We start from the raw sequence: 12366 nt of genomic DNA on the forward strand, positions 1-12366 counted from the left end.
TGATTTTCCTCCAGCAAAGAAGCAGGATACAAAATCAAAGCAAAAATAAGTAGCCTTTCTATATGCAAATGACAAAGATACAGAGAAAGAAATTAGCAATATAGTCCCATTTTTCAATAGCAACAAAAAAGATAAAAATATCTTGGGATAACATTAACCAAGGATGTGAAAGACTTATACAATGAAAACATGAGAACACTCAGGAAAGAAATTGAGGAGTATTTGAGAAAATGGAAAGACCTCCCATGCTCTTGGATAGGCAGAATTAACATTGTGAAAATGGCAATCCTACCAAAGGCAATATGGAAATTTAATTCAATACCAATGAAAATCCCAACCTTTTTCTTCACAGAAATAGAAAAATTATCTCATAATTGTTATGGACTGACAGAAAGCCTTGGATATCCAAGCACATCCTCAGCAAAAGAAATACCTCTGGAAGCATCGCCATACCTGATCTAAAGCTATAGTAACAAAAACAAACAAACAAAAAAAAAAACAAACATGGTACTGGCATAAAAATAAGATTGTAGACCAATGAAGCAGAATAGAGGAGCCAGTCTTTGGGTCAAATACCTACAGCTACTTGATACATGACAAAGGCCCTAGCAATGTAGACTTGAAAAAAAAGACAGCATCTTCAACAAACGGTGCTGGACAAACTGGATAACCATTTGCAGAAAAATAAAACTAGACCCATACATCTCACCATGCACAAAACTCAAGTCCAACTGGATCAAACACCTCAATATAAGACCAGAAACTCTACTACTACTGGAAGAAAAAATAGGAGGAAATTTTCACAAAATAAGAGTGGGGAAAGACTTCCTGAACAAAACCTCAGTAGCCCAGGAAATTAAACAATCACTCAACCATTGGGATCTCATGAAGCTGGAAAGTTTTCTCAAAGACAAATATATAATAAACAGAGCCAATTGATTACCCACAGAATGGGAGAAAATTTTTGCTGGCTATACAACTGACAAAGGTCTAATTTCCATAATCTACAGATAACTCAAAAACCTAAACAATAAAAAGTCAAACAACCCACTCACAAAATGGGGACAAGAACTGAACAGGGAGTTCTTACAGAAAGAAATACAAATGGCAAGCACATTCTTAAGAAAATGTTGGGCTGGAGAGATGGCTTAGTGGTTAAGCGCTTGCCTGTGAAGCCTAAGGACCCCGGTTCAAGGCTCTGTTCCCCAGGTCCCACATTAGCCAGATGCACAGGGGGCACACGCGTCTGGAGTTCGTTTGCAATGGCTGGAAGCCCTGGCTCGCCCATTCTCTCTCTCTCCCTCTATCTGTCTTTCTCTCTGTGTCTGTCATTCTCAAATAAATAAATAAAAAATGAACAAAAAGAAATTTAAAAAAAAAAGAAAGAAAATTTTCAACATCCCTTACCATCAGGAAAATGCAAATTAAAACAACTATGAGATTCTACCTTACCCCAGTAAGGATAGCAAACATTAAACAAATGCTGGCAAGGATGTGAAGAAAGAGGAACCCTCACTCACTGTTGGTGGGAATGTAAGATGGTACAACCACTGCAGAAAGCAATATAGAGACTTTTATAAAGGTTGACTATAGAGTTACCAACAGGTCCAGTTATTCCCTTACTGGGTATTTACCCTAAAACCTCCATGCCTCAGTTCAGAGAGATTTGCTCAACCATGTTTATAGCTGCTTAATTAATAATAGCTAAGAGCTAGAATCAACTCAGATGTCCATCATTAGATAGATGGATAACCAAGATATGCTATATCTACATGATGGAATTCTACTCAGCAGTAAGGAAAAATGACACAATGAAATTTGAAGAAAAATGGTTGAACTTGGAACAGGTCATTCTCAGCAAATTCATCCAATCACAGAAAGACAATCATTGCATGGTCTCACTCATCTGTGGCTCTTAACCTGAATCTACCTGAGATGTTGACATACCTAACATAGGCATCTCAAGGACCAGATAATATGGAGGGTGGTGTGGGATGGGAGGGTAAGGGTTTGCAGGGGTGGAGGACACAAAACTTGGACCCACATGGAACTGGTATCATAAAATCCTATATCCTAAAAGACAGACTAAAAGGTTGAACCTTCATCAGATCCTTTGAGGGAACACGTGAATCAAAGGGCCCTGGAGAGGATATTATGAAAACTAGCCTTAATCTTTTCCTGTTTCTCTCTCCTTCCCCCTCTTTCTCTCTCTTCTCTCTTATATTACCTCACTTTTTCTTCCTTCTTTCCCCTTGGTGCTGGCCTATAACTCCCAGTACCAGGATGCAGTTAACTTCCACAATGAGCTGTTGACCAGAGAGACTTACAAAATTTCCCAAAAGAAGACAGATTTCTGTCAGAGCTCTTGATTACCCACCAAAGGTTAATGGTAGGACCCTACTGCCAAAGATACCATATGCTGTTGGTACAGAACATGGAGAAACCTGGCTGGAATCTGGAAGAGAGTTAGTTCCCAGACAGCTTGTCTAGTGCCAGAAGGTGCTATATGAGTGAAAATGAACAAAATCTGCCCAAGCTACTCATAGTCTAAGCTACTCAGCATCAACCTGACATGATACTCACCCAAGTGCAATAGGGGCACACAGCCATGGTGGGTAACTAACTGCTCTTGAATCGGCTAATGCATCCACTCAGTGGAATAGAACCTATAGCTGGAACTAGGAAAGAAGTCAGAACCATATCCAAAAAACAAATTTGCTCTCCAGTATCAAGCTCCCAACAATCTTTTGCTAGAAGCGGGTCTATACCTATTAAATTTTTTCTAAAATAGTAATTGTTATCCTATTTATCCAGTGCTGACTTCACCCTCCAGTGGAGAATCTGCTTCTCTTTTCAGATGGATGCAGAACCTGAGGAGAGAATCAGCCCATCACACCTCACCAGGACCCCAGCTAAAACCATAGAGTATTTGGGAAAATGAGAAAGAGTGCTGCTGTCTTGATGATGCTTGTATCAGCACAAGGGTGAAGAAGATAGACACAGAGACCACTCAACTCCTACCAAACCAGAGATCCAGAGACAACAGTGGCTCCCAAGACCTCATCACCAAAGTAGACCTAAAATGAACCCAGTATGGCTCAGGGAAATTCATGGAAGAGGGGATGGAAAGATTGTTAGAGCCATAAATTGGGACATTATGCACAGAGACATTGACTCTGCACCATAGCTGATGGCTACTCCTACAATGCACAACTGTATTCCCTAATAAGGATGGTTCCTTTGGAGGGAGGAGGACAGGGAGGAGGCTAACAATGGTACCAACATAGCTTTTACACAGTGAGTATGTTCATAACTAATAAGGAAAAAAATTAAACTGAATTAAAGCCTATAATGGAATGTGAACAAAACAAATGAAGAATACCATATTTCAAATAAACACTATCACTACAGTGAAGAGGAAAACTGAACCAAAATCATTTGTAATGTAGTGTTCTGACTCTATACTCCATTGGGGACACAGAGATAGGCTCCTTCAGTCCCTAGCTGAACCCTCTCTCAGTGGGACTATGCATCAATTTTACTGTGCACATGAGACAACTGAGCACATGAGTAAATATGCTGATGATTTTGAAATCCAAGTTTCTCACTATTGGAGAAGGGAAATACAGTTATGTAATGAGGAAGGAAATTGTCATGGCAATTGGACTCATCTTTTGTTTTTTTTTTTTTCATGCCATTAAAAACAGATAAAGAAAGAGATGGCACAGGGTCACAGTAGAATGGTAATGAATGTGCAAAATGGAATTTTAAATAATTAACCTTTTGTAGCCAGCCATAGTGGTATATGTCTGTCATCTTTGCACTTGGGAAGGTAAGGCAGGAGGATTGTCACATGTTTGAGGCCAGGCAAAGCCACAAGAGTGAGGGCCAGGCCAGGCACAACTACATGGTAAGATTCTGTGTCCAACAACAGTAAAAATAATCTCTTGCAACTATCACAGGAAAAATAAACTAGAACAGGATTGCTAGTGGATGCTAAACAGTGAACAGGGCTGGAGAGATGGATTAGCAGTTAAGGCACTTCCCTGCGAAGCCTAAGGACCCATATTCTACTCTCCAGAACCCACATTAGCCAGATGAACAAAGGTGAGGCAAGCGCAAGGTCGCGCATGCCCACTAAGTGGCGAAAGCGTCTGGAGCTCAATTTCAATGGCTGAGGCCTTGGCCACCAATTCTCTATCCTCTCTCTCTGTCTCTGTCTCTGTCTCTGTCTCTGTCTCTCTCTCTCTTCTTCTCTCTAACAAAAAAGTGGACAAAATTAAAAGAAAAAAAGTATGTACAAGAATTTCATGTCTTCCCACAAAATAAATTACAGATAATTGTACCCTAGAAGCAATAAGGACACCAGAGCCTAGTAACAACTTGTAAGGGCTCCTTCTAAAATGAAGAAATGATCAACTCCCAAGTTAATTCAGGGAACGTACAAGATGAAGCACTTGAAACATTTTTTTGTATATACCAGGAAATATGGAAGTACTCAAAACATGTTGGTGATATGTCAAAATGACACAGGAGCCCACATGAAAGAGCTCCCTCAGGCCAAATCTAAAGTGACTGAAGAACCAAAATAGATCATGAATGCTATAATGCATATTAGTTTACAAAAACAGAAAAAAATGGATCTATCCAGATAACAAATACATAGTAATAAAGACAGAAGCAAACTTCTCCTTCCAGTAGAATGCTAGTAAGTGTATGATAATGGGCTTTTCAGGAGTCAGCCCTTTGCAATTGTCACTGTAAGAACTGAGTCTGGGAAGTAGGAGGAGTGGATACTAAAGCAGTGGGTAAAAGTTAAACGAAAAGTAGTATGTAGGGCTGGAGAGATGGCTTAGCGGTTAAGCGCTTGCCTGTGAAGCCTAAGGACCCTGGTTCGAGGCTCAGTTCCCCAGGTCCCACGTTAGCCAGATGCACAAGGGGGCGCACGCATCTGGAGTTCGTTTGCAGAGGCTGGAAGCCCTGGCATGCCCATTCTCTCTCTCCCTCTATCTGTCTTTCTCTCTGTGTCTGTCGCTCTCAAATAAATAAATTTAAAAAAAAAAAAAGAAAGAAAAAGAAAAGTAGTATGTATACACTCTGAAGTGTCTTCCCACAAAGAACTTAACAATTACAAAGGGGAAAACTCTGTGTTTACAGAAGCAAAGGTTGGTGACCACCAGCTTAACCAAGTGACCACACTGGCCTCCATGATATCCACACAAATCAATGTCATGTGTTTCCGCCAAATAGGAAGCACTGAGGACAGATGGCGCCAATGCAGTGTCTCTGCTAAAAGTGCCACCATGGACCTAATGCTGGGGAAATATCATGCACACTCAGAGACAGGGACAAAAGAAAAGGCAAGGACTCTTCAGAACGTTCAGTGTTGTTTGGTATATGCTGAGAAACTACCACATATTTTAAGACCAAAATGAAAACAATGCTTGACATGGTGAATGAGTCTGCTTCAAATCTTGGACCTGAAAAGAACATATCATAGAGGATAGTACTGAAATTTGACAAGGCCTGCAGGTAGGAAAACCATAGTATTGTGCAAACACTAAAGTGCCTGTCTATATCCTCCATCTTAGGTAACAGATACTGCAATAATGGGAATAAATGGGCCTGATGGTTGCAATGTACTCACAGAAAGACTTGGGGATTTTTTTTCTTTTTTTGCTGTTCTTTTCTTAATAAAAAAAAAAAAAAAGGAGACTGGGAAGGTGGTGAAGGATTTGCCATACACCCATGAGGATCTGAGTTCAGGTCTCCAGCACCCACATTAAAACACTGAGCCTAGCCTGGCATGGTGGCACACACCTTTAATCACAGCACTCAGGAGGCAGAAGCAGGAGGATCACTGTGAGTTCAAGGCCACCTTGAGACTACATAGTGAATTCCAGGTCAGCCTGAGCTAGAGTGAGACCCCACATCAAAAAACCAAAAAAACAAATAAACAAACAAACATAACACTGGGCCTGCCGGACATGATGGCACACGCCTTTAATCCCAGCACTTGGGAGGCAGAGGTAGGAGGTTCGCTGTGAGTTTGAGGCTACCCTGAAACTATGTAGTGAATTCCAGGTCAGCCTAAGCTAGAGTGAGACCCTACCTCGGAAAAACAAAAACAACAACAGTGTGCTTTAAATCGTTCTTCAACCCATAATCTATTTTGTTTTCCTGAAAAAAAAAAACACAAAACTGTGTGTAAGGCGGGGGGGAGAGAATATGGGTGCACCAGGGCATCTTACTGCTGCAAACAAACTCCAACCAGAAGCATGTGCCACTTTGTGAATCTGGCTTTACACAGGTACTGAGGAATTGAACCCTGGCTATTAGGCTTTGCATGCAAGCACCTTTCACCACTGAGCCATTTCTTCAGGCCCGCTTTACATATTATGGTAGATCTGCTTCTCTGACATATGAAGTAACCCCATAATTAAATATAAACTTGGCACATAATGATATTCCAGTCAACAATGACCATATTCCATGCAATAATGAGCATGTGTAAATGGTAAACCCAAAGGATTACATCACTCACTGGTGCTACAACCATCTTGGTTCACATAAATGTACTTCATAATGTTTGCACAGTAATTAAATCACCTAATGATGCTCAGATCATTGCCCCATCCTTCAGCAGCATGGGATTATGCTAGGAACAGAGGCTATGCATATGCAGGCTTGAAACAATTTTCTAACCAGCCCTTCATAGAGAAGCTCAGCAATGCCTTGGAATAACCACATGCTAATCACACTAGTTTGCTTCTCAATTTTTACTTAACAATAGCCATCAGCTCAGTGCATGGATCAACCTCCTTATTTATAGTGGTAGTTTATAAGCAAATTCTATTTCTGGCCTTTGATATTTTTATAAACTGTGCAAGTTATATCTATTGGCACAGTTTGTGCAGGTAAAATTACGGAATGAAAGGTGTGTGTAGTTTTATTTCAGTGAACATTGTCTAATTGTGAGCTATAAGAATTTTATTATGCACCTGGTGTAGAATCCCCTCAGTTCGTAACCTGGTTCTTCAGCTCTTTCTTTTGCTTTTATAAGGCTGAGCAGAGCAATACAATCAATGATGATGAGTGGGACAATAAATACAATAGGGGAAATAGGATACAAACATCACACACACACACACACACACACACACACACACACACACACAGAGGCTTTAAAAGGTACATCTCCAGTTGGGCATGGTGGTGCAAGCCTTTAATCCCAGCACTCAGGAGGCAGAGGTAGGAGTACAGGTGAGTTCCAGGCCATTCTAGGACTACAAAGTGAGCTGCAGGTCAGCCTGGGCCACAGTGAGACCCTACCTTGATTAAAAAAAAAAAAAAAAAAAAAGACACATCTCCAGCGAAATAAAAAAGAAGAGTACAATGCAAAAGATGCAGTGTGGCTTTTAGGGGAGGATAGCTAACGTAGAAAACTTCATTTTATGTTTTTCCATCAGAAAATACCCTCTCCATCTTGCTGATGTTGTCTTAATGTTAAGTTAAATGACAGTTTCAAATGTGGGTAAATATGTCTTTAGTTGCAAAATTTCAGAGACAGGCTGGGCTTTTTCCTGGTAAAAGTCAAGACCAGTAAGAAGTTCTACATCACGGATCCGAGCAGCATGTGCTTTAAATCGTTCTTCAACCCAGACTTCGTCTGTTTTGTTTTCCTGAAAAAAAGAAACAAGACTGTTTTCCACATAGCATAATTTTTCATTAACAGAAAGACAACTTTGTGATTGTAATGCCTTGACTCTTAATTTTATATAATTAAATTTTTTAAATATTTTTTGTTCTTTTTTTTAATTTATTTATTTGAGAGTGACAGACAGAGAGAAAGACAGATAGAGGGAGAGAGAGAGAATGGGCGCGCCAGGGCTTCCAGCCTCTGCAAACGAACTCCAGACGCGTGCGCCCCCTTGTGCATCTAGCTAACGTGGGACCTGGGGAACCGAGCCTCGAACCAGGGTCCTTAGGCTTCACAGGCAAGCGCTTAACCGCTAAGCCATCTCTCCAGCCCTATAATTAAATTTTAATGACACAAAATGTACTAAAAGAAACCCTGACTGCCAGAAGTTCATAGCCATTTTTAAATTTTTATTTTATTTTTATTTATTTATTTGACAGTGACAGACAGAGAGAGAATGGGTGTGCCAGGGCCTCCAGCCACTGCAAATGAACTCCAGACGCGTGCGCCCCCTTGTGCATCTGGCTAATGTGGGTCCTGGGGAATTGAGCCTCGAACCAGGGTCCTTGGGCTTCACAGGCAAGTCCTTAACAGCTAAGCCATCTCTCCAGCCCTCATATCCATTTTTATATAGATTTCAGATATAAGATTTTTTTAAAAAATATATGGATAAAATTGTCTTCATTGCTCTTAGGTTCAGAACTAAACATTACTACATTACTATAAGTCAGAATGATTCTAACCTATTTAAAAAATAAAATATTTCTTAACTATTATTTATGATAAAGAAAGAGGAAGATAAAGAGAGAATGGGTGCACTGGGGCCTCTACCCACAGCAAATGAACTCCAGATGCATGTTCTACTTTGTGCCTCTGGCTTTATGTGAGTACTAAGGAATTGAACCTGGGTCCTTTGGCTTTGCAGACAAGCACCTTAACTGCTAAGCCACCATTCCAGCCCTATGTTTTCTAAAGTGAATTAATTAATTAATTGTTTGCAAGGCAAGAGAGAGAACTGGTACACTAGGGCTTCTTGCCACTACAAAGGAATTCCAGGTGTATGCATCATTTCGTGCATCTGGTTTTATATGTGTACCAGGGTATTGAACCCAAGCCAGTAGGCTTTGTAAGCATGTGCCTTTAACCACTGAGTCATCTCCCCAGCCAAGATGTTTTTAAAACTATAACTACACATCAATATATGATAATCAGATTTCATCTATGACATTGTGGTATGTTTCAATCATTTTTCATTCACTTTTATGGATATTATCCATCCACAGTGATAGATCTAGAAGGTCATTTGTTTTTACTTGCAGTTTATGATATTCTTTCATTTTCATTTAGCGTGGCTTAGTTTCATTACCATACTAAGAGGGTGTTTTATTATTATAAATAATACTGTCATGAAGAACATGGAATATGCCCCTTGTTTTTAAAAGTGTGGGTTTCTAGGCTTATCAAGATGAAATTTGTAGGCCACAGAACACGTACAATTTTAATTCTATCAAGTATCAAACACATCACTCCTCAAAATGTGCATGCCACTTAAAATTTCCATAAGTAGTGGAAGATGATGCTCCATGTCCCCACACCTTTGTCAAACATAGGATGAAATTATTCCTGTAATCATAATTATTACTATGAAGATTTTTATTGTCATGCACCTTTTCAGATTTTTCTTGGCCATTCCACTTTAACAACATTGGACTTTGTAAGTTAGCTGCATAATTTAGAACCATAGATTTCTGTGACACTATTGTTTTCCTCATTTTCGTATGATACCGTTAATTTTCACTTAAATGTTCACAGGGCTTCGGCACTTAACTAGTTGAACATATTGTAACAATTTCCATTGTTCATTCAGCACATCTCTTGTGTGCGGGCTAGCACACTCAGAACAGGCAGCCATGGCCAGAGCCAGAGGAAAGGAAGTCACCTTCAGTTCCTAACCACTAAGGCAGTTTCTGTGTGAGATTATTTGCCCATGTGGAATCATTTAAATATCGACTATAGTAATCTGAACTCATTGTTCCAATGGGAATCTAACTCATCATCTTTTTATACATTTCAAATATGAGTATGAAACAGAACAGCAGCATTTCATTTTTCCCATTCACTTCCCCCCCCCAAAAAAAAATATTCTCCCACTTGTCATATGACGCTCTTAGTTTACTTGGCATATATCGAATTAAATGTTCATAAAACACCTGACTGTCTTCCCTCTTTTAAAGTTGCAATTAAATGAAGATGAAGTAGCTAGCATATGTAACTATATGCAGAGGTGTCACTCAAGTCTTGAAACAGGGAGGCCACCTGCACTGACCAAATTCAACAGAAGACAGGAAAAGCAGGCAGCGATTCAACTCTACATCCGATAGCTTCTCATTTGGAAATTCTTCTTCCTTGTGTACAGACTATGATGGACCCACTACATGGCCTCTGAACTTTGCCCTCTGTCTTTAGTCACTGAAAGTCTATTCAAGCCATCCAGTCCATTCTGTTCTGTACCACCCAGCTCAAATGTCTCCTTCCCTGCCAGGATTTTTCCTTTGGAGTCCCCTTGTTGTGATCCCTGTCCCTTCATTCTTCATTTTTTACTAGCACCCCAGAGCAACACAGCTCCCCTGCTGTGCTGTGGTCACGATGTTGACTCTCTGAAATCTGGCCCAGATCCTAAGTTTTAATTTCTAGTCTCTAATAACCTGTTTGGCTTTCCATGTGAATACTCATGTCCACAAATTTGACAGGCCTAGCCTTAATCATCCTTTCTACCTGCCTCTTTTCCTATTTTTTCTAATTATCTACATTCAAAATTTCTGAATGATCTTTGAATTTCCCTTTTCCTTTGGTCATTTTATCTTATCAATTACCGATTATTTCCTTTATTCACACCCTATTTCTACTCTTATCAATGTATTCAAATGCTGTTCATTCTTCAAGGCCCAGACCTAATCCTCCCTGATTCTGTGCAGCCTTACCTGATATTTCTAGCTAAATATGGTTTTAATTCTAGATCCTACTAACAGTATTTGATAATTGATCTCAACTTTGCGACATCTCTTAATTTTTAAGTTTTTAAATGATTTTTGTATTTCTGACTAACCCATTATATTTCACTTATATATCAAAGTTGCATAATAACTTCTTTTAAAAATTATTTTGAGTTATTTACTTGAGAGAAAGAGAGAGAAAGAAAGAGTGGGGGGAGCTGGGCCTCTTGCTGTTGCAAATAAACTCCATTCATATGCACTATTTTGTGCATCTGGCTTTATGTGGCTACTAGGGAATCGGACCCTGGCCACTGGGCTTTGTAAGCAAGGGCCTTTGACTGCTGAGCCATCTCCCCATCACTATAATATTCCCTCCCTCTCTCTCTCTCTCTCTGTGTGTGGGTGTGTGGGTGTGTGTGTGTCTGTCTGTCTGTCTATCTATCTATCTATCTACCTACCTACCTACCTACCTCTATCTCTCTCTGCAGGTAGGGTCTCAGTCTAACCTAGGCTGACCTGGAATTTACTCTGAAGTACCAGGCTTGCCTTGAACTCAAAACAATCCTCCTACCTCTGCCTCCAGAGCAATGGGATTAAAGGCATGTGCCACCATTCCCAGCTTCTGTAACTTCTTTTGGGGGGGGGGCAAAGTTTAACATTTAAATTAACCTAATAATGTTAATAAATTATAAGTAAGAATGCTTGACTTTTAACTTCTACACAATTTAAATAAGAGGCAAGAAAAAAATGGGTAATATACAAACTATTCCTACTGCCCTTAAGAAACAGTATTACATCTAAAATATACTTGGATAAACAATGAATATTAAAACACTGTCTCACACAATATAAGTGGGCTAAACAGAAGTGAACACATATACATGTTCTCCAAATTTCCAACTCTCTACGAATATATTTAAGTATTGACAGTATGAAGAAAAATGTTTGGAGTTATGTTTAAATTCAAAACCTTCCTGATTGCTCTTCACTGAGAGAACTCAAAGGTATAAAGGCAATGACATTAGCCCCACAGGAAAAGTTTCTGGCATGTTCTTGACATCTACTTTCTGCTGAGGGCAGAGATAGATGAATGCAGCCTAGACTCTGCAGACAGAAGCCTGGGCTTCTTGGGAGATGTTATTTTGTGATATTTTTTAGGACCACTCATCACAACGTTCAGTGAGGTGACTGAAGAATTTCCCTGCCTTCCTGCCACAGCATCTGAAGCTGCTTCTTTTGCTTGGATCAGCATCACCTGCCACTCCACCCACAAGAAGAGCAGACCAGACGTCCTTTCAGTGGGTGGACATTCCAGCTTGAGGCTGCCTTATTTCCGTGCAGGTTTACCTCAATTTAGTCTTGTATCCAGAGGCACTAGACGCCTTCTCCTGGACCGTGCCTGCGTTTGGGAACATGGGAAACAACATGCTCACGGTGGTTCCTCCACCGTCAGGATTCTCCAGCAATGTCCTTTCTGTTTGGAGGTCCTTTTAGCCCTCTGTGTTGCCAGGCACAGCTCTGCTGGTGGACCTGGGCGCTGCACATCTCTGACGACATTCAGAAGGAAGTACAGAGAACGACTTAAGAGGACCCGGAAAGCCCGCGTGAACACTGCTCGCTAGGTCGGTCTCCCTGGCATCACCCAGCACTCTGTTCTGTCGGTCTCCCTGGCAT

The 12366-nt window shown here is 40.3% G+C and overlaps 1 protein-coding gene across 1 annotated transcript in view; it reads right to left on the reverse strand.

Annotated features, from left to right (window-relative positions):
- Window positions 1-7373: 7373 nt before the first annotated feature.
- The window catches only part of Enpp3 (ectonucleotide pyrophosphatase/phosphodiesterase 3), a 135221-nt gene continuing 130228 nt past the window's right edge, over window positions 7374-12366 (reverse strand). Inside the window, exon 26 of the mRNA XM_004651200.3 lies at window positions 7374-7682. Coding sequence (XP_004651257.2) covers window positions 7512-7682 — 171 coding nt within the window. The 3' untranslated portion in view covers window positions 7374-7511. The remainder of the gene's footprint in view (window positions 7683-12366) is intronic.

This window comes from Jaculus jaculus, chromosome 9, assembly GCF_020740685.1.
Source record: "Jaculus jaculus isolate mJacJac1 chromosome 9, mJacJac1.mat.Y.cur, whole genome shotgun sequence".
Lineage (NCBI taxonomy): Eukaryota > Metazoa > Chordata > Mammalia > Rodentia > Dipodidae > Jaculus > Jaculus jaculus.